General features: G+C 35.7%; 1 protein-coding gene across 1 annotated transcript in view; it reads left to right on the top strand.

The window, feature by feature from the left end:
* The window catches only part of PHF14 (PHD finger protein 14), a 173083-nt gene that overhangs the window by 73322 nt on the left and 75724 nt on the right, over nt 1–24037 (top strand). The window contains 2 exon segments of the mRNA XM_074836515.1: nt 60–110; nt 279–400. Of these exon segments, the coding sequence (XP_074692616.1) occupies nt 60–110; nt 279–400 (173 nt within the window).

Here is a 24037-nt window from a genome sequence, read left to right on the forward strand (position 1 = left end):
GATAAATAGCAAAAGCATTCTGTTACCTAATACCAAATTTTAAATATATTTTCTTCTAGAGAACTAGAGGACGAAAACGAAGCTTTGTGCCTGAGGAAGAAAAACCTGAGGTTGGAATATAGTGTTTTGTTTTTTGTTTGTTTGTTTTGTTTTTTTAACAGTTTCACAAAAAAATTAAACTTTAGGCTGATATGTTACTTTCAGTGCTATGATTGAAAATATTTGCTTTCCTTCTCTCCTTTCCCCCCATTCCTTTCTTTTGCCTTCTGCTATGACAGGAACGGATTCCCAGAGAAAGAAGACAACGACAGTCTGTTCTACAAAAGAAGCCCAAGTCAGAGGATTTAAGGACTGAATGTGCTACCTGCAAAGGGACTGGAGACAATGAAAATCTAGTCAGGTAGGTTTGATGCTCTGACCTTATGAGGAATTAAAGTTCCATCTTCATCACTTCATCATCATGATTATAACGAAGAAAATGTGCTTTTCAAAAAACAAACAAAAGCTTATTTAGGGGAAACATTACATCAGAAATATTGACTTGATTCACTTATTGACCTGCCAGACACATTTATACTGTGGATTAAGATGTAAATAACAAAGATAATCTGTTTTTCTAACACAAGAGAATAATTTTCTCTTGTCAGGGTGAATTGTCAGTGTTTTAGAGCAGGTCAGAAAGATAAACAAACCAGCAATTTAATGACATTAAAACTACAGGAGCATTCTAAAAGTAATTAATTTAACATCATTAAAAATTTTATGAGCTGAAATGTGGATTATGCAGAATTTATGTTTTTAAAAATGTATTATTGGTACCTCCGTTAATGCAGATAATAAAAGGATTTGATAATCGTGTTTCTTATTTGAAACAGAAATGAAAAAAAAAAATCTGTTCAATGGTGTTTTAGTAGGTGCAGAAATCTAATTAAAGTGTAGAATAGCTACCATTGAATAGCTACTGTTGACCACAACTTCTGCTGATTTTTTGACTTTATAGCTGGCATTGTGGCCTCTGTGAAGCTGTAGAAGCTGCTCACAATTCTTGAAAAAAGAATAATGGAGCTTAGCAACCAGAAAGTGGATTTTAATTGAATCTACTGAGCTTTCATTAAAATGATTTCATAATAAGTTCAGATAAAAAATAGTGCTATATTTAGGTCCTGTATGCTTCAACTTGACTTTTCTGGACAAGATCTCTTTAGCTCAGATATAATTGTTGGTTTTAACTGTAAGGATTATGCCAAAATACGTCTTTTATTTCAAGGAATCAGAATTATGAAAAAAGTCAGAATCAATGATATATGCAAGCAACACATAGCTTTAGAATCAGGATGTGTCCCCAGGTTACAGGTGTATTGTACTCAAAATAGCTGATTTTATCAATGACAGCATATGATTTACTGTAGAAGTTGATACAATTTCAAGGGTTGTGTGCCAGATTGTATTTTATTTCCAGTTTGGAGGCAGAGGGCCTGTACGAGCTCATCAGTAACTGTGTGACTGTCCTACATGGACAAGCTACTACTGCTAGATCCTGCTCAGTACCAGACTGTAAAATAGAGGCGGGATGTTACAGTGGTTGCTGATGCAATCATACTGATGAGAACTGATGGGAACAGTATTTAACTGCCCATGACAAGATAAAGGGCTTTCTTCAGCCCTGTTGTTTGCAAGAAATAAAAGATGCAGGAAGACTATTTTGTTCTGGGAAGGAATCACAGAATCATCTGGGTTGGAAAGGACCTTGAAGATCATCTAGTCCAACCATTAACCTAACACTGACAGTTCCCAACTACACCATATCCCTCAGCGCTATGTCAATGTGACTCTGAAACACCTCTAGGGATGGGGACTCCACCACCGCCCTGGGCAGCCCATTCCAACGCCTAACAACCCGTTCTGTAAAGAAATGCTTCCTAATATCTAGTCTAAACCTTCCCTGGCGCAACTTGAGGCCATTCCCTCTTGTCCTATCACTTATTACTTGGTTAAAGAGACTCATCCCCAGCTCTCTGCAACCTCCTTTCAGGTACTTGTAGAGGGCGATGAGGTCTCCCCTCAGCCTCCTCTTCTCCAGACTAAACAACCCCAGTTCCCTCAGCCGCTCCTCGTACAACATGTGCTCCAGACCCTTCACCAGCTTCGTTGCCCTTCTTTGGACACACTCGAGTAATTCAATGTCCTTTTTGTAGTGAGGAGCCCAAAACTGAACACCGGAATCGAGGTGCGACCTCACCAGTGCCCAGTACAGGGGTAAGATCACTTCCTTGTCCCTGCTGGCCACGCTATTTCTGATGCAAGCCAGGATACAATTGGCCTTCTTGGCCACCTGAGCATACTGCTGGCTCATGTTCAGCCAGCTGTCAATCAACACCCCCAGGTCCCTCTCTGACTGGCAGCTCTCCAGCCACTCCTCCCCAAGCCTGTAGCGCTGCTGGGGGTTGTTGTGGCCCAAGTGCAGCACCCGGCATTTGGCCTTATTGAAACTCCTACAGTTGGCCTTAGCCCATCGCTCCAGCCTGTCCAGGTCTCTCTGCAGAGCCTCCCTACCCTCGAGCAGATCAACACTCCCACCCAACTTGGTGTCATCTGCAAACTTACTGAGGGTGCACTCGATCCCCTCGTCCAGATCATCAATAAAGATGTTAAACAGGAGTGGCCCCAAAACCAAGCCCTGGGGGACACCACTCGTGACTGGCCGCCAACTGGATTAACTCCATTCACCACAACTCTTTGGGCCCGGCCATCCAGCCAGTTTTTTACCCAGCAAAGCGTGTGCCCATCCAAGCCTCGAGCAGCCAGTTTTGCCAGGAGAATGCTGTGGGAAACGGTGTCAAAGGCCTTACTAAAGTCAAGGTAAACAACATCCACAGCCTTTCCCTCATCCAATAAGCAGGTCGCCCTGTCGTAGAAGGAGATCAGGTTTGTCAAGGGAATCCTAGGAACAAAACAGCATGTACCGTGCCTTACTGTAAAAAAGGCAGTGAATTAGTTTTCTTCTTTCAGGCTTATTCTAAAAGTGTTAGAAACCACATTTGAGGACATAAAGGATGAGAACATGTCTCGAAGAACTGTATATTTAAGTTGCAATTAAAATATATGATAGAAGATTAGTAGTATGTCTTGTTTAGTACATGAAAAAATATTTTAGTAATAATATAGATGGGCCAAAAATAAGCATACTACATGCCAAAACCCAATAAATTCTCTCATAAACCATCCTCATAATTAGACTTGGAAGGAGAATAGTAATCCTACATGAGAGAAGGAAATTCTTATGTTCTAATATTTTGTTCACAATTCTCTAGAAAATATTTCCTTAAGTCTTCTGTCTTGTTTTCCATATTAGTTTTTAAAAAGAAGATTATGAATTTAAAACTTCCTTTTCTTCGGATAATTCCTTTAAATAGCTGCAATTTTATCCAAGTTAGGGGACCACTGCTTCTAAAGTGTTGTGAAGGCTTATTATTGATAATTACTGAACAATGGTAAAGTATTTAGTAAATTTGAATTTTTTTAGTGTGATTTTTTTGGTTCTTAAAGCTGTATTTGTTTTGATGAGAGTAAATTCATGGGCTGTAATAAGATGCTGGCTACTAGATAGGCTTTCTGCTGTGTAGCCAAAGCTCTGCAGGGCTGTGATCCGCAGAGCGTTGCTATGTCACAAACTTTTCAGAATCCTTTTTTTCTCCTATGTTGTCACGAAGTATGAGAAGCGACCTTCTGCCTGCACTGCTTCTTTCTCCTGCCTTCATGCAGGACTCCTTTGTGGTAGTAGAAATAGAGCGCTATTTTAAATACAGTTTGGTAGGGCTCCTTGTAAGCAAGAGATGTTTAGCAAGGAAAACATTTTTTTCAATATCCATTCTGTTTGGCACTGTCTGTTATTAAAGCCAAAACTTCCTCGGAAAACTAGTGATCTTTGTCATCATCTTTGCTCTTCACTCAAATGTTTTCTAATTACTGAATTTTATTTTCACCCTTTCCTAACCATCTGCAACTAAAAAAAGGGAGGTTTGTGGGGATGTTAGAAGAAATTTTTCTGAATGTGGAAGTTGATGAGTAAGTTAAATGGAAACATGCAACTGCTGAAACTGCAGATCTGAGGAATAATCTTGATGGGCCTTCTAGCTTTTCCTTCTGTGTGTTACCTCAAATAGGGCTGGTTACATGACTCTTGAACAATGTGCTTTTAAATATTGTAGATATTTCTAAAATTTGTGTTGCACTCACTTTGGGGTTCCTAACTGAGTAAGGATTAGGGGAAGATAAGCAATTATTTCTTATTTCAAAGAGTGCAGCAGAGTATTTAGTAAGTAATCTGGAATAAAAAATACTAAATTGTTTAATTAGTTATTACAGTTTGACTAATGGAGATTAATTTTTTTAATCTCCATTTTAGGTGCTTGTGTGTAGCATTGGATGGCTGAGGGATTATTGGTTATATGTACAGTGTCTTTGCTTAACCTCTTGTTCATATGATTTAAAATCATTAAATAATTGTCTGTGAAAGGATTTTAAATTGTTCCTAAAAACATATGTTTCATTCTGATAAATTATAATGATTCATTAATGGGGTGGTTTGCCTTAGTGACTATAGTTTTGTACCAAAAAAGTGATTAAAGTTAGAATAATTATTAGCATTTTTCTAAAACATATTGACATGTTCCCTATTTTATATGTGCTAGTAGTTGCCATATGTATATATTTATAGACATGCCAAGACAGTGCTTTTTTAATCACTGATGTCAGATTATATGGTTAGACTATTTCAGTATAGTAGCATGCACTAGAACTGAAAGTTTAGGTTTTGTGGTTTTGTCCACAGAAGAGGATCAGTCTTGTGATCCTTTTGTGATAACACTTTTTTTTTTTAAGAATTCACAGTGAATGTATTTTATTGAACTAAATACTCCTGCAATTTTTAGTGAGTGGCACAGTCAAGAATTACAAATTAGTTGAACAGTGTAAAGTTAATTGAAAACATTTACTCACAGGTCAGGCTTTGCCTCATTTAACATGATAAATGTCATTAAGGAATGACATATCTGTAATTAGAAGTATGGATTTTTAATATCTTTTTACTCATGTTTTGAGAGGAATAGTAGTAAAATATGAGCATTTTTAGTATTTTATATTTGATGCAGATAGGTTTGAGGGAGGCATGAAGACACAGCACTTTTAAAGAGATGAGAGTTCAGTGGAAGGAGTTACAATGTGTGCTTGAACCTTAAGTACTGTGAAACCAGTGGGCATCTATAACAATATACTGCTCAGTCTTAAGGAGTAATCAAATATTGAAAATATTTGCATGAAATGGAAGGCATATTTTGAAATATGGGAGTTTCTAAAGCTTGATGTAAAAGATAGATTTTCTAATGAACTCAGAAAAGAATTTTAAAGGATATATTGTTAGAGGTGACCTCTACTGTTTGGTTTAGAAAACATAGATGTAATGATGCTTTGCTTTTGTTTCATTTTGCAAATCTTTTAAGGATGTATATAATTTAGACATTTAATAGGTTTCCTGAGTGCTTTATTACAGTCTTGCATTAATCACTTAGAAATATAGATGTTGTAAAGGAATTGCTTGATTCATAAGTATATCCTTTTTTTTTGTGAGGCCATAACTCACTAATGCAGGTCATTAAAAATAGGTCTCTAATAGCTCCCTTTAGAACTTAACCATGTTTAGTAGAAACATGGATAAGGAAGTGTATTTCAGGTGGCTCAATATGTATTAGGTAAAGCTTGCCCTCCATCTTGCACCATACTGTGGAGTAAGTCAGTGATTGTACCACTGTACACACAAAGTGCTTCTAGCACATTAATACTGTCTATTCTGTTCTGGTAAAAGAAAAATTTAAGATGAATTGTGTATTTTAATATGTAGAACAGTTTTTCTTAAAGAAGAATCCGTGGTCTAATCTAGTTTAAAGTATTCCAAGGGAAGACTTCTAAATGACTTCGCTTCTAAAGAAGTGGCCTCTCCTCAAAAAATAATCCAGCTCTCAACTGCTGCTATTAAAAAAAGATACTATACCTTCAGTTGTTGGCTTTAATATATGCTTTGGTAATATTTGGGAATATAGTGCATTAGATAAAATTGATACCTCAATACTAGATTTGAGAGAAGCAGAGTAGATTTAGAATATCATTTATGTATGGGGTAAAATCATATTTGACCAGGTTAAATAAATCTCTGAAAAAGCATTAGATTTCTTCATCCCACAATTTAGAGCAAGCATCTAGTAATACATTCTTTCATAGTTTTGTGTATTGAATTTTTATGCTTTATTGTCAGTTGAGTTAGAATTTTCCATTTCGTTTGATTTGCAGCAACTGAAACAAAATTACTACTTCAGCATTACAGAGAGGATAAAATAGAGTAAGGTCAAGTATTTGAAAGGATATAGAATAGAATTTTTTGAAAACGTTGATTTGAATGCTGGTTATAAAGTATTAAAAAAACACAAAGCTGCAAAGCAAATTATTAAGCATGTATGTAGTATTTATTTTTATTGCAGGTGTTTACTAGGAAATAAGCTAAATGTGAAAGTATTTATTTTTCCCAATATACCAAGTCTCATGTTTCAAACAAGTTTGATCTTCTGAATGTGCAGTCACTGTATCAAGGCAGGCCTGAAGAGGGAAGGTGAGCAGTAGGGTGGGAGAAAGAAGAAAAACATACGCAGTGTCAGATTTACTAAAGAAAAAAACTCTTGAGTAAAATTGACGATAAGGTTTGGCATAACTTTGAGTCATCAAATCATACTATAACTGAAAATCTTTAAAAAGTATGCAACATCTGTAATTTTGGTGCTACAAACGTATGTATCAAATTCAGGATAATAATTTATACTGTATAAAGGACTGAGTCCTTATCTGCACAAAGTGATCTATTTTAATTCTGGTTTTGACAGAAAGTATGTTCTAGACAGGCTCTTCTGAATCCTCCGGAAATTCTCTCTCTAAAACTGTTACCATATTTCCTTAATTGCATTTGTCTTGTATAGGTTCATCTTCACGTTTTTATTTCTTACATTTCCATGCAGAGTGGCATGCCAGCCTTCAAGTTAAGGATTTCTTCCTAGTCTGTTGTCTGCTGATTTTGAAGCTCTGCATGAGCTGAAGTTTATTCCAGAACAAGCATATTAATTATTAATTACTTCAAATGCACTGCAACAAAATTAACAATTCATCATCGTAAGTGAAAGCCTGTGATTTACAGTAGTTTTAGAAGTTTAAAGCTGCTAATGTAGAGATTAATCACAAGGAAAGTGTTAGTTAATTCAGTTACAATTTGCAACAATCTTATGTTTTACAGAGGATTACAAATGCATTATTTTGTTGGAATGAACTACCTGACTGAAAGGAAATGTAACATTCAGTTTTGTAGTTTATTTCTGCTATATAATGTACAGGGATTAATTCTGCATACTAACTTTTCTAACTGCTGAAGTTACCTGCTAGATAATTTTCTTCTGCCATTTACCTCATTTTATTGCCTTCTAAAAAGTGTTTCTTTTTATGATAGATAGCAGGATAATACATATAATGCCAAATGCACATTTTCGTTCACAGAGGACTTTATTCAAACTGAATTGCCTGTGCTGCATTGCATTTTACTGTAAAATACCATAGATTTTTAATTTTCAGTAAATTCTTTTGCTAGGACAGACATTCAGAAAAAGCTGTAGGCATTCTGAAGCCCTCTTGCGAAGTACCTAAAAGTCAGGCATAGGTCTGGTAGGAAGATTCATATTGCTGTCATTCTCTAGAAGCAGAGTGGTAACCACGTTTGCATTTGGGCTACCCAGGTGCCTAAAGCTGCACGTGCCTAGAACATTTGAAGTTCTACTGCAAAAAGCCCATGGCAGACTCTTGAATTTTTTGTTAATTAGGAACCCTTCTGTTTACCTGGTACCTAAAGGATTTCTTTTGGGAGTGCATTTGTCGGTTATTTTCCTGAAATGAGACAGCAGAATCTGAATTGAAACCCAGATTAAATTTTTCCCCTGATTGTTTTGCTACTTGAGTCTTAAGGGAATTTAAGCCATCTAAAGAGCAGAAGCTCAGGTCTTTGGATACTGATTTTCTGTTCCATCTTTGGTTTGATTTGATACAGTATCATCTTGAAGAAACTATATTAGAGGTGGTCTGTAGGAGTGACCCAAAACTGAAATTTTGAAGATACTGCCATGATTAAAAGACTTGTTTCCATTCAATTCTGCATTATCAGAATTGAGAAAGCCAGGTTGTGAAATATGCACAGGACCATCTAATGTTATTTTTGTGTAAAGCTTAGCACTGAGCCTTCATTTTGAAAAAAAGAACAAAACTGCGTGAAAGGTTATTCTGCCTACCTGTGCTTTTTGATCAAGTGCAGATACAGCAAAGGCTGATTTTTTTTAAATTTTTTTTTCCCCATGAAAAAGGTAGGATTTCTGTGAATTTCCTTCTTTTTGCTATTTAATGGCATTTCCTGTTAAAACATTGTGAAGTGTAATTTTTTTAAGTGTCTAGAATAGCGGAAAAAAAGGCATGTTTGTCTCTCTTCAGTGTTATGAAAGTTCTAAAACCCTGTTGGAGTATTATTGTGATATTTGGCAAGGTTTATTAGTGTTCCTCTTACCAGGTGACTGGGGGGGGGGGGGGGGGGGGGAGTGGTTTGTGCATCCCCCGAATGTTTTCTTTACATTATTTCCTGGACTGTTTAGTGATCTGTCAGTCAAACCTCCTTGAAGTTCAACATTAGATCTTTTTACAGTTGTAGTCCAGTGACTCCCAAGCTCTTGTATGCTGGGCTTTAATCTGTAGAACCTTTGTGAACAGCAGAAGTTCATGAACTCTTCAGTTACAAGTTTGGTTCAGGTGTTCAGTTGTCAGAAGTTCTTAGTACTGATATTTAAAGTCTGCTGATCTGAAAAGCTTGTGTATCAGTGTCATAAACTTTAGAAGTATGTAACAAGATAACCATTGTAAAGAAGAGTTTCAAGCAATTCTTTCTACAGGGTTACTTTGTTTTCTACTAACAAGTAGTATTTTATCTTTTTTTGATCAGTGAATTTTTAAAAATACAGTTATTCTTTTTCTCTCCTTCAGTTACAGCTGATCAAGTCTGGTGCTGCAATCATGGATTTGTACATTACAGCTTGAAACTGTATTTGGCAGTTGTCATCTGTTCCCAAAACAACTATATATTTCAGGATTTATATATTATTTTTCTGGTTGCCTTAGGAAATAAGTGCATTAGAGACCTTTGCACCTTTTTGTCTTTTCTAACTCCTAGGATTGGAAGAATTTATAAAACAAAAAAATATAAGGTCAAGGATGTCCTAATTATCTTTGCTATAAGTAATTAGTGAATTTTTTAGATAAAAGTGGTCACCAAGTGAGGTGCCTCTTCAGAAGATTAAAATTACTTTAACGAAGCAAGATGCAGAATATAAAATCACATTACCTATGATGGCAGAGGGAAGACTGATGACATACCAAATTATTTCCCAGTCTGGTTACCAGTAGTAGGTTATGGCTGCAAAAATATCTATCTTGATGGGGTCAGTAGCTTCTTATTTTTGTGGGCATTCTTAAGAATTTTTTTCTTACAGCATCAAAATTGCATCAAATAATTCAATTCAGGTGGTGTTTGAATGTGCCAGATACTCCACCATTGTGGCCCAACTGCTTCAGGCACTTTCAGTGCAGCACAGTTATCACATCAGAACATTTCATAGTATAGGATGCTCAGGAAACAATCTTAAATTCTTTATAAATTCAGTTGTTTTGCATCATTAATCTCAGCCATTGCTACAGAAGCCATGAAACTGAAATTTATGCTTATGAAATTTAAAACCTGAAAATGTTTGTGTTCAGGTTTTAAAATAATGTAGATGACCACAGCAGGAGACAATAACCATTTAAATGCTGTGTTGCAGCATCAGTTTTGACTTGTCACAATTAGTGTCAAGTAAGCATCTGTGCAGTCAGTTTTCTGAATTAAATGACAATCCACTGAACCATAATATAAATTATAGCTTGTTTGAGTAGAAATCCTAATATGCAAAATAGTGATTCTTACTGTTACACACATATTTTTTTCTCACTTTTGTTACTGATGCCCAATACTTTTACAAGTTTTTGATCTGTAGTTAGTTAATCTGTATGGGGGTTTGATAGTAGGAGGCCTGAGGTTTGGGTGCAAAACTTCATCTAGACTATTCAAAATAAATTCTATCTTGGAGTAATGTGAGAGTATGTTTACATTATCAAAGAAGCCCATACATGAAAAGCAGGTACAGGGAGATTAAGGATTTTGAGTCACTTTTCTCAGCATTGACCAGAGTTATTCTTCACGTGACTAAAATGGCATATAGGACAAGTTTATATTAATAAATCAATGGAGTATAGTTGCATGCAATTGGTCGCTAATTTGGGACTAAATCAAGAATTTTACACATGATATTAATACCTCAGAGGCTGTAGATAATCTACATGTATATGGGCTATTATTGTTCTTTTTAGCTTAATAGATTTATACCCTAAGATATTTCAGAGCTACTCACTGGAGAACATACTTTTAAAAACATAAACAACAAAAAATGAAAAAAAGCTCTTGTCATAATGCCTCTTCAGCGTTATGATATATTTGGTAAAGATTGCTTTTTTTGCAGAATATGTTACAGGAGAAATTCAGTTTTATTATTGAACATTATTTTGAGGCAGCTGAAATAATTTGCATATAACAACATCTCAATAGGTAATATGAGAATAGTAAAAGTTAATATTAATCTTTTTATATAATGTCCTTGGTTTTTGGGGAAAGGAATAGAGTTGTCAGTTTTATTTGTTGTTTCTGTACTTTAGCATAATTTTGACATCGACTGGATTTTTTTTTTTTTTTTAATTTTGTCTATTGTCACTTATCTTTAGTTCCCTATTGGTGTGGCCATTGAAATTATAGGTTAAATTTCTGTAAGGAAATCTTAGGAATTTGTAAAACAGAATTATATGTTTTTAATTTATTTTTCTGCCTTACTATTTAATTTTGTTATTATCTTTTACATGATATTAAAATTTTTATTTGTTTTTATTTTATTCTAATTTTTTTAATGTTTGTCATCTGTACCATGTCCAAGGCTAGATTCACATTTTGCTTTGCCTTAAAATTAATAAAACTGGCTTAATCTTCACAACAGTTGAGATTGTTATTATGACTTATACTTTGTGTGATTCCTTTACATTCTCATCTCAATTAAGTTAAGCTTTTGTACCTGATTTGCTTCAGGCCATTTAAAATGCCAAAGACAAGATTCTGTATTAAGACAGAAATTCAGTATCGCTGAATGTTTCAGGTAGCACTTCATTACCTTATAACAACCTCATTCTTCAGATTTTTTTTGCACATTCACCCTTGAATGAATTTTTTTAATACTTGGTCTTTACCTTAAAGTGGGGTTTTTTTGGTTCTTTGGTTTTGTTTTTTTAAATCTTGTCGTTTGAACAAATGTTCTTTGGATATTGCTGTCTTGTAGAGATGAGAAACACTCAATTTAAGAATCTTGCTGTGCTCTCTTAAATGAGGTTACAGCTAAATTTTTAAGCCTATCTCTGACTTCGTCTTGAGGAAGACCTAGTAACTGCAGTTAGTTTTGAGAAGAAAGGCTGTGGAAAGGATATGCAAAAAAAAAAAAATGCTTATGTTTTGTTCAAGAATATGTAAAAGCTTTTAGCAGAGACTAATATGGGTCTGTTCACTTTTTTTCATATCACTGGTTGTAACAATGCAAAGGGCAAGTGTAAATTAATTTGCAGTTCTTTTGATTAACTGGCTGAACTGATTTTTTCTGAATTGAATTCTGAATTTCTGAACTGAATTCCCCCCCCCCCCCCCCCCAATTGTCTGTTAAGCTAGGTATAGTAATGCTATTGTATTGCATGTGTACTTATTATTGAGGAACAGGGACAATAAATCCTTCTAATTCTGACTTTCAGATCTGATGTGATGCCATATTAGGGAAATAGACAGTAAAGTATAAGCTGACATTGGAATATGGTGTAGTAACTGACTTTTACCATTGCACATAAACAGAGTAATTATTCTAAATCATACCATCACTTTCAGCTGGATAACCACTAAAATCACTGCACTGTGGTTTCCTGAAAATGCCACAATCCTTCAACTGCCAAATTAAGCCCAGGGAGAACAACCATCAGTAGTGCCTGCACAGTTATGTAGAGGGATGAGCTCTCAACCAAGTGAAAAGATGTTCTGGAAGAACAGTAACCTTTCCCATGATGTGCACATTTTCCATTACATTTCTGACACAAAACGCTGTGAAATGATTTAATGGTGACATTTTGTTTTGCTGACTTTCCCTTTTCTTATTAAAAAGAAACAAAAGTTAGGTTAGGAAGGTAGAGGAAGGGTGGCCAAGCATACAGAAATCTCTGTTCTTTTTTAAAGTCAAAACCAAAGCTGTTCTAGATACACATTCTTTCTGACATTGGATTTTACTAGTTTGGGGGGGGAAGGGAAATGTACGTATCTCCACCATCAATATTGAACACCTTGTTCTGTAAGGTTAATTTATGTTGTTGCTTGGCAGTAATTGCATACCAAGTATGATAATTTAGTAAAGCATCCTTTCTAATTAGCAATCACAGAGACCTTACACATCAGCTGTACAGCACAGCACACACAGTACACTTATTTCTGCTTGTCATTTTTGATGTATATTACTAGAAACAATTGTAGAAGGGAGCAAAGCATGAATACACATAGTACACTGAAAGGTCAGCACTTGTCACTTGGCAAAGGATAAATTTTTATGGAGTGAGAAAATAGAGAGCTGCTACCCATTGATGTCGTACAGGAGCTTGTCTGCATCTAAAGTAATACATGTAAGAATGCTTGGACAGAAAAATTACTTATCTAAAGTGTGGTTCATGCATCCTTTGGCAGCTTTCGATTTCCTTTTTCAGAACTAATGAAAAGCCTTCCTTGTTTCTAACACAGCATACAATTTTATCTTTAAAAAACACAGCTTTTGCTTTTGTTTTCTTAAGGATGTATGAAGTCTTCTTGGCACATAATTTATTTTATCTTTCTCCCATCCAGTTTTAATGTGTTGGATGATGGTTGCTGTCATTGTAAGTCATTCTGCTTCCCTGAGGGGACATCTAAATATGAATAAAATATTTTAGTTTGGAGTCACTGGAAATAAACATAGTTTCAGTTGTACAGTGACTTACTTGAGAGAAAATATATAAATGTTAGAACATGTTTGCCATCACATTATTTATTGGTTGGCCAAGAAGGCGTGCTAGTTTTGACAAATTCAAAATAATCTTAAATTCTGGGCAGAGAGAACCTCAGTTTGTTCAGTTGAAATCTAAAACCAAACCCACGTATATAATTTAAATATTTGCAGGTAAAAGTGAACACAGACAACTAACTCCCTACTTTTCCTGAAAGTTAATGTGTACAATAGGGTTTTAAGGGTAGGATGTGTCTTAGGATGACTGTGGCAACTAATAGCGCCTTCAGGACTTACTGAAAGCTTCAGCATCCCACATATGCTAAAACAGTTTTGATGAGTTGTTTGTGTTTCTGAGAGGAAGCTGAAATGGTAGTGACAGCCAAAGGTGAATACGGTACTGATACTTAAAAGTTGAAGTATCTCTCAGTTTTAGCTTGGGTAGATAGAAGTAAATACAACTATAATTCAGTGGTAATGGTGGACTGATCGCTAACTTACTAAATTCTAAAAAATAATGTTCTAATAAAAGCTAAAATAATTGTAAAAATCCTAATGGTAGTAACCTAAATGGTACAATTTGTTGGCATTTATTTGACTATAATACGTAAACAATAATTTCAGAGCTGTTTTTACAAAAGGCTATTAAAAATGAAATAGATGTGATTAAATTGTTTTGGCAGCCTTTAGCTGTTTGCTAACAATTTAATACAGCAATAAAAGCTAGCAATAGCAGCACCAAAATTGCATAGCAGAAACTTGATTATAATTTGGTAAGAAAATATTGTATGAATAAAAGTGCACACTTCAGTGTAAACTGCAGCCAAGGTTTATCCTTGGGTTTAAAAATCTCATAAATTTGAAGAGCTTTCTAAAGTGTTCTTGTTACTGAAAGTCAGAGACAAATTATGCCTGGTGCTGATGTTGCTACCTAGGGAAATAGAGGAGAGGAGTTAAATCTTCTATTCTATAAGTATACCTGTATTAAGCCTTCCCAGGCCTCAAAATGGAAGTCTCTTTGGACCTTGTGGTATGGACTGCTTATTTAAGTATTCCCATCTCTGCTCAGCGATCCAGGCGAATAAAACATAAAAGAGAATGGATGAGACTGCTGCCTGCATTTTTGCATCTAACGGAGAGCTTGCTGATTAGCACAGACTTGTGGTTTATGCCTGGTAAAAGGCAATTAAAAAAAAATCTTTAAACTCTGTCTTTATGAAATTGTGAAGTCCATTGAAATTTGTCATTTCCTTTGTAGAGCCATTTTTGAGGTAATGGAGTCTATATACGTTTCTGAATTGGCTGTCCTTGTGTATAGAAACTCAGACTACGTGAGGAGGTGTGTGGAAGAATTTTCTGGAAGTGAAGCGTGATTTATTAGAAATGCTTATTGACGTTAAGTAGGTGCAAAAAAAATACACAGCTGGTTTAATCGGCAGGAATCCATGCAAGTCCAGAGCAATTTTGAGAACACCAACTGATTTTGAGACATTTAGGATATTTAAATCATATTTCTATTATATTTTTTTAAGTATCATGAGAAAAAGATGAAAATACAGAAATGCTTCTCAAGAGGGAGCTTCTGGGAAACTGAGAAAAGAAAATGAGACAAAAGAAGGGGTAAGTAGGCAGAGAGGAATGTAAATGAGTAATGAATAGAGGAGAAATCAACTTTCAAATTCTGTAGACACTTGAAGTAGTGAAATAAAAATCTGAAATTTTACATAGAGGCTAGAAGGAATCCAGTCTAGAAATTGTTGGGGACATAACTTCCTGAGGGTGTGTATTTTGCATTACTATTTGATGATGCAGAAATTGAGAAGAGGAAGGATGAAGTAATTTGAGGATGGTACAAACTGTGACCAAAAAATCAGCACTGGAAAGGAATGGTTGATTTCTGAAGAGTTTCAGAAAGAATAAGAAATGGAATTCAGTAACAGCAGGAGAAATTGTGGCAGGGGTAACCTTATTTATAAAGCTGTTTGCTTCAGTATTGAAGACCATTTTGTAATAAATGACAGGAAAAGAAAGCACCTTTTAGATTTTTCTGGCTTTATGAAGACTATTTGTAAGTGTGCGTGTATGAGTCTTGTGGAGGGATATTAAGAAAAACACTTGAGGAAAAAATGTTCTTTCTTGAGAGGGAATGTAATATCAAGATTTTAGGTTTGCATGAGTAAAATCAATAGTGCTAGTTTTAGTAGTCCAGTTGCATGATGTCAATCAATCCAGTAATATTTAATGGAACTTTTTGTACATTTTGGAGAGATTTGTCAAGTGCTGGTATGTAAAAAGTGAAAAAGCAGCAGTTTAATATCTTAAAATGCAGAACAGATGAAAAGGAAAAAAAAATGTTACTTTGTAACCAGTCTTAGTAAAAAATTGTTTAAATTTACATAAAAGCAGACTGTTGTCTGCTGGTACCTACTGACAGTTCTTTTAATAACATTGCTGTGAGAAAGAGATAAGAAAACCAGCAGGCCTCTAAAACTCCAGTGGTAATCTTAGTTCTTCACATTAAAAAACACAGGACTTTAATTTTCTTTAATTCTGAGAGGCTTGTCTAAACCATTTCTGCTTTTATTAAAAGCAGAATCACAGACTAGTGGAGATAGGAAGAGACTTACAGAGCTGGTCTAGTGTCCAGCCACCTTATTCAAAACAAGGTCAGGTAGAGGATGTTACTCAGCGCAATGTCTAGTTAGGTTTTGAATATCTCCAAGGATGAAGCCTCTGCAACCTCCCTGGGCAGTTTGTTCTGTTGCTTGTCCCTTCTCATGGTAAAAAAAAAAATCTTATGTTTAAAAAAAATTTCCTTTATTTCAGTTTTTGCCTATTGCCTCTTGTCCTTTCACTGGGCACCGCTAAGAAGTCTGGCTCTGTATTCCTCTCCATCATGTATTTATATACGCTGAGAAGATTTCCACTGAGCCTTCTCTTCTCCAGACTAAATAAACCCAGTCCTCTCAGCCTGTCCTTGCATGACAGATACTCCAGTCCCTTAATCGTCTTCGTGGTCCCTTTGCTGGACTTGCTCCAGTGATACAATTATCTTTTCTTGTATTGGGCAGCCCAGAATTGGACACAGTGCTTCAGATGTGGTTTTCACCAGTGCTGAGTGGAGGGAAAGGAAAAAGCATATTTATTGTCCATAAAAATTCTTCTGTTGTTTATAACTAGCAAAACTTGGTTTGTTATAAAAGAAACATCTTCCTGTAGTCAATATAGTGAGTCATTAAGAACACTACTTAAGGATGAGAAAGTATTTCAGTTACTTTGCTTATTAAATCCATGTCTTGGGGAGACCATGTCATAGCTGTAGTTTGTAGTTGTAGCTCAAAAGGTTACTTCATTGAGCAACATGCTGCAGAACCACCAGTGCTCATAGTTTTCCATTGAAAGTTACAGCTTTTAATGGAGGGCTCCACTCTGTAAGTTAAGGTAAGACATACAATTCCAACCCCCTCCTCTGCTCTCTTTGAAAAGTGCCTTTTCCAAATGCATTTCCAAATTCAGTGCATCAGAGTGTCATCCCATCTAATGATAGCTTTCAGTGGGCACCTGTCAAATTGCATTAAGAGAGCTGTATCATCTGACTTAGCAGTGGACTGAGACACTCAACTGTGAAGGGCTGTTTGCTAATTCCTTTCAACCCCAGAAAATAATAAATAATGTCATAGCTAAAACTCCATACTTTTTCTTAGCTACAAAGGAGGAGTTAGGAGTTAGAAGTACTAGGAGGGATGGTCTAGCGGCATTACACTAGAGGGATAATGTCCTTTTCCTGAGAAACAGAGAACATGAGGGCAGGAGGATTGTCAGCCTGTAAGTTACCCTTTGCATACCCTCTGGTGGATAGTGGGGTACCCTACAAAGTGGGGTGGTGGGTGCAGTTTTTACAAATGCCGAGTTAAGATCCTCCCCCTCCTTCTTTCCAAGCAAAAGTGGGAATGCATTAGCTGGCTTTCTGTGCGGTGACAAGAGGACTAACAGTAAGGTTTTCTTCTGATACAGATCCTAGTTCCTTGAAGACTTGATCTGAACAGTTTGTGCGAGTTAGCCATTAATATCTAAGCTATATGAAACCCATTGCAGCCTCTTTTTCACCTTGTAGGTAGTAGCTCATATCTGTGTATACATTGTTAAGTATATCTGCATGCGCACATGTGTGTGTATTTGGAGTGGTTGATGTAAGCCATAGCAAACAGTTAGGCATGTCCTATATTCCTGCTTACTGTCATTTCCTCTAGATTCTTCTCCGAAAGAAAATGACACCTTAAAAAAAAAATCATTAGCCTGTGCTAGCCCATTTGATTGTTGGGTATTTATAACTGTGTGTTTTGCATCTTGTGAGAAAGGAAAGGTGGATTAAGTTTACAGTATATAATACTTGGTACCTAAATATTTTTCCTTTTTTCATTTGGTCCTGCTTACCACAGAAGATACATAACAAATTTTTAAAAGACCTGAGAATTTTATTTCAAAACTTCAGTTAATAGTGTATGTACTTAGTTCTACTTAAATATCTTATTGTCTCATTCCAATTATGAAAATACCTTAATATTTCATTCAAAACTAGTTTCACTGTTCCATGGGATACTTCAGAAAAATTGCCATGCTCCCCTCATTTTTCTATTTAAATTTTATATTAAGCCATGTGTAGGAGGTGATATTAACTTTTTTAGTAAGGAAAATTGATAAAATTCAGAAATTAAGCAGCACAGTATTTTCAGCATAGATTAGTCCGTATTAAATATTTTTGAAGTACATTTTCTCTGACAAATATATGTAAAATTGCTATGTGAAGCTGGTGGGTTTTTTAAGTTAAAGTGATAAGGTTCAAAATGTAACTCTTGTCACCTTAAGCAAAATTTATCAATTAACAGTGAGTTTAATGCATATAATTAACAAGTTACTTGAAGAAAAGGAAAAACTGTATTTCTGGTTAAATGTTGCTGCACTTACCTTTTTCAGTAGCTTGAGTGTATTTAATGTTCTCTACCAGCCCCAGAAATGGGAATGCTTTTAGAGTGTTATTTTTTATTTTGCTGTTTCATAATATGTATGCAACATTTTCATTGTTCAAACAGACAAAAGAATTCCTTCTGTCTTAGGCACCAGAGCTTTGGGGAAAAATAGTGCTTCAGCTTCTGTTGGTCATTATATCTGAGGCTTTCTGTGTCTCTGTCAACAAGGGAGAAAATTTCTGGAATCCATTAGAGAGAAGTCTTTGAACGAGCTAAAAGTTAATGTTTGATTAATTTTTTTCAGAAGCATTTTCCTATGAAAGTTTGGTTCTTCTTTTACAAAGTTAGCTTCAATTCATCTATTTCAAATTCGCACTTATTTTTGTTTCTGAAATAATGAAAGTTAACCACTCCATTTCATCAAGAATCATGAATGATGCGTATTCTGTACAATGATTGTATTATGAAATGCTGATTTACAGCCTGTGAAAGGAGAAACGGTGAAATCATCAAACAAAATGTCCATGACTGAAACCTAGCAAAGCTTACTTTCTGAAGGCTTTTAACTGGCATTGGTACAGATGAAAGATATGCTGGGTAGTGGTTATAATTAAAGTACAAGACCCTCTTTTCAGTTTCTTTTTACTTGCAAAATTTTAATCACTTGGACCAAAATTCTCCATATCTCTGTGTATCTTTATTAGGCTGGATGTTTTCAGCCAACACTCTTAATCTGAGATTTGGGCAAATGTGTTGTCTTGCCCAGGTTGCCCCCCAACACATACACACATATGCCTTTAAGAAGAAAAGTGAATTGAAGTCTTTGATCAGTAAATTGAATTTTGGCAAAGACCTCCCTTTCTTTCCCAAGGACAGAGAAGAAAGATATCCGTGTCAATTTGATGAAATCTGGAAAATTGGAAGCCTTTAAGAATATTGTGAGAGGAATAGTTTCCTCGTAACTACCAGAGTCATGGTATAGCAGTTTTTATACCTTTTGTCATCTGTGCTTTGAGTGTTCTGTGGGCCAGCTGACCATACATATCCCTGCAGTTGGACCTCTAAGTTGCTACAGGACTTGCAAAGAAAAGAAGTGTGGATTGAGAACAAAGATGGCTGTCAGTGACTGATAATTTGAAGTCTGATTGATTCAGATGTAGAGTAGACAAGTGCTGCACTAGATGAGAAGAATAAAATGGGGCAGTGTATGTGGACAGCTGTGTAACTTCTGGGTCACTTCAGTCATCTTTTGTCGTTCACAGAGAAATGCAAGCAGGATGTACATAATTCAAGAATACACAGCAATTACATATTCACTTATGGTGAGGACTGGCATGTTGCTTTAGTATGAGTATCGCACTCAGTGCAGATGTCTGATGAATCTTTGCTGGTCAGGCATTGGTAAGGTGAAGACGTTTCAGCCTCTGTTGTTCCTTGGACCAGGCTGGTCCTGATCTTGCTGTATTGCCATCTTCAGATTCTCCACTGTATTCTCGGGGTTTTTAATGTTCGTGGGTTTTTTCCTTTTGTTTTTTTTTTTTTCTTGAGTCACTACTGTATACCATTTCAAATCAACAGATGCAACGGAAATTTTCGCTCATCTAGCAGAGTTTGGCTTTTGTACTGTATTACATCTTAACTTGTTTCCTCAGTAAAGCTAAGCCAAAGTCATGTAGATGTGGTATATGAAACAGGGCCTTGGGTTACAGACAGACAAACCCTTGAGCTGTGATTGTCTGGTCAAAAAAACTGGTACTCACAGCCAAGTACAGAGGTCATGCTGGGACTGAGATTGGTGGGCTGGAGAGTTTGGATAGTAAATGTGCAGAAATAGAATTGGGAGACAGTGGTAAATCAGGTGGAAAGGCAGCAAAATCCAGACTTTTCAAGCTCCAGGACTTGAAAGAAGGAAGTTGGACTGGTTAGAGAAAGACACAGGAACAAGAAAACCATGTGAATTGTAGTTGGAGGAGGGGAGATACTGAACCTGTTTAAAGACCTGGGAAGAGGGAGTTGTGGATAGGAAGCCTATGTGGAAAGGAGACGTTTGCTATGATCAAGACAAGTCAGTGAACCTGAGATGGGGAGTGGGTGACTGAAAGATGATGTCTTAGTAAATTTTCAGCTACTTTATTGATACTGGTGGCAGAGGATATTCTTTATTATGATTGTGAAATTTGTCTTTGTTACTGATATGTTCTTTTGAAAATACTGAAGATACATAGATAGAAGACCTTTGTCATCCCCAGTGCTTCTTCAAGGTGTTTTGGTGGGTTGTTTTTTCCTTTCCTGTTAGCTTCCTGGTGGTACATTTGAGCATCAGCATGTGCAGTGTCATAGGAGATAAACTGTTCTTTAAAACAGCTTCTGTAAAAATTGCTTACAAGTTGAGAGGCACAGAACACAAGCTAGACAAAGTGGCCTCTAAGGTGTTTATTTTCATATACATCACTCTATGATACATGGAGATCTCTAGCACAAGTACACCAAATAGATGAAGTCTGATTACTGATTTTTTTTACTGATTAGTCAAAATATTAGTAAAGCTCCTAACTGAACAAGAAAGTATTTTTTTAAAAAAGTATGAACAGGAAGCATTAATGAAAAAACAGTGCTAAATTAGCACTGCTTATAAAATTACAGTTACAATGTATTAATTTTACATACTTAAAAACACTTTATTCTAAATGCAGAAAAATGTTGGGTATATGACTTAATCAAATATATATTGATTAGTAATCCTCCATAAACAAGTTAATTTGGCTGAAATTCTGTGTTTTAAGTTTTTATATATTTTCTTTGCTATATGCTTTCATCTACCTTGGCCAATTAATTAAAAAATAGATAAAATAGTCAAGGCCTCATTTAGAATATTCTCATTTTCTTCTGTTCTCCAGAAATAAGTGGGAAAGGAGATATTTCAGAAATCGGTCAGTCACAGATTCAAGCACTTTGCAATTTTCTTGAAATCAAATTCTTTAACTTCTTTGTATCCATCATTTTTACCTTTCATATGTCTGTCATTCCAATGGTTCATACATTTACATTCTGTGTTGTTTTCTTCAAGAGGAAAAAAACTAGTCAAAAGTAGTAGGGGGGATACAAGGGCATTTCAGAATGATCACTAATAAGGCAAAAGGCCAGATCTACTCTCTGTAGTTCCAAAGTCATGTGGAATGACATACAATCTTTTATTTCATATTTGTCTCCCCAAATTCATGTTCTGAAGACAGAATTTTATATAGGAGCATTGTTTAAAATGCATTTCAGCCTTTTACTAATTGCTTTTAGAAGCAGTTTCATTTCTGCCTGGACTAAATGCTGAGTTTGTTGACATGTTTCAGAGGGAACTGTACTGTGGAACGGATCTGGCTGAAAGTGCTTAACAATAACAGTAACAAAAGCTTAGGAAGCTGAAAAATAATTTGATTCACCACACACCCAGCATGTCATAGGGTGAGGCATCAGTTCACCCTTACTGGTTTGTTTTGTTTTAGGTTTGTTTCATATAGATTTTACTGCCAAGATCTAATACAATGAGAATATGTGTTACAAATAAAAATATTCTTTTGCTATCTAAAAATGTTACTGCATCCTTTGATGCAGCTGAAGCAAATCACAATTCATGCTTCATCTATACTATGTTACTGATGTACCTGCTGAAAGTAATATTCAAGAATATACTTACGTGGTAATGACATTTCAAAAAATCTGCAAAAACTCTCACTTGACTTCCATTTTTGTCATAATGAAATAATTTTGTTGAGGGCCCTTTTTTATATTATTTGAGAAAAATCTTAAGTAAATGTTACAATGTACATCATGGTATTATTTCACTGATTTACAAGAGGACTATAAAAAAAAAAAAAAATGATATAATACTTAGCACAGAGTTCCACAAATAGAGCATCTTCTTAGTACACTTCTGTCAAACTTCTGGCATTGTCTTAAATGCTATTAATTAACAGATTTTTGTATATAATACAACTAGTCTTTGTCATTGCTTTTAAGATTTATGTATGATATCTGAATTTTATTTGCATGCATGCTTTCAGCCATGGCATAGAACAACCATGTTATAACAACTGTTGTTCTAAATAGTTATTTTCAGAAGTGCTGTATGATGCTTTTTGTATATAGCTTGATTATGGTATAAATGTAAATGTATCTGTTGTTTATACATATTGGTTAACTTCTGGCTTCATTTGAAAAACCTATTGCTAAATATTGCATGCTCCAGAACTAATTTGAAAGAAAACTGTAATTCCTGTTTTCGTGTATTTCAGATTTATTCTGTTCATAATTCTTTTCTACTTAGAGACCTGTCACTTCTGGTGTAGAAAGTATTAAAAATAAAGAATGAAAATGAATTATGAAATTACACTGGAATATATGAAATGTTTGCCATGTAAGTTAAGCAAATATATTTTGAAACACATCTTTCTAGCCTTTCTATATCTATCAGTCACTTTGAAAAACTCTCTGGCCTTTAAAAAAAATAGGTCCAGTGTTAAGATGTGTATTTTAAAATGCAGGGATGTGTATGTACTGTGCAAGTGAATGCATTACATTTTCCATACTTTTCTGACTTTATATTTTGTTTGTAAATTCATCTGGGAACTCTTTACTTAGGCCATTTTAGCCAAATTTTTTTTTTATTATAAAGTTGTAAATATACATGAATAATACTAGTTTTCTGGGGGGTTTTATTTTGATGGCTACAAATATGCTTTAGATATGCTCGCAGTTATAAAACTTACCCACATAACCTTTCCTGACTTCTACTTGGTAATTTTTATAGTATCTAGGTTTCAGTAGAATATATAAAACCACCTTTCAATCAAAGAAAAGAGCCTTTGGTGTGACAAATACCACTGAATTTTAAGATGGCATCAGGGGCACAATATTTTACTATTTGTGCACAACGAGACTGATTATAAGTCAGTCCTGGACACCACTTAGAAGCCTAGTATTGGCATGTGGACAGTCAGATGCTGTCTATAAGAGGTCTGGGAAGCAATTTTCTTATTCCTTGTAACTGACAGAAATCCACTACTGACCCAGGCACTGAGCATCTCAGGGTTTTTTTCAACATAGCTGCTCTCCATCCTGATCATAGGAATCAGCAATACTTAATAATGGCTGATATAGGCATTTCTAACACCTGAAATGAAAGCTTTTAGAATACCAAGAACAAATTATCCTAACTTCTTACTTGACTGTTCCCATACAGCTGAGTCCTGAGTACCCCCGAGCTCACTGCACTACTCCTTGTAATGAAAGAGCATCTGCTCATGTCCACTCTGAACCTCCCAAGCTGCAGGTTGTGGCTATGAGCCCATGTGATGTCGTCGGTCATGAGTGAGGAGAGTTTGGCTGTGCTGTCTGTGTAACTGCCCCACAGGTGGCTGTGGGTTGCAGCTTGATCCCCCTGCCTTGCCCCTTAGCGTCCTCTTTCCCAGGCTAAATAAGGCCAGCTCCCTCATCCTCTCCTTGTAGGTCATATGCTGCAGGACCCCTGCCATCTTGGTAGCTGTTAAGTGGGCTGTGCTTTCTCATCTCTCTTGAATTGGGTGGCCTGAAACGGGTTATAGCGTTTTAAGCACAGTGTCATTAGCTCTGAGTAGAGAGGAGTAATAACCTCCCTTGATTTGCTGGTCCTGCTTTCATTCAACCATACCAAGCTTGACGTTCACTTTAACCCCCAGGTCCTTTCATCAGGGCCAAGAGCAACTCAGCCAGTTGTTTCTCAGTCTGCAGTGATGCATGGAGTTACTCCCCCTCCATGCAAAATTTTATTCTGCTTCT

This window comes from Strix aluco, chromosome 1 (assembly GCF_031877795.1).
Source record: "Strix aluco isolate bStrAlu1 chromosome 1, bStrAlu1.hap1, whole genome shotgun sequence".
Taxonomy (NCBI): domain Eukaryota; kingdom Metazoa; phylum Chordata; class Aves; order Strigiformes; family Strigidae; genus Strix; species Strix aluco.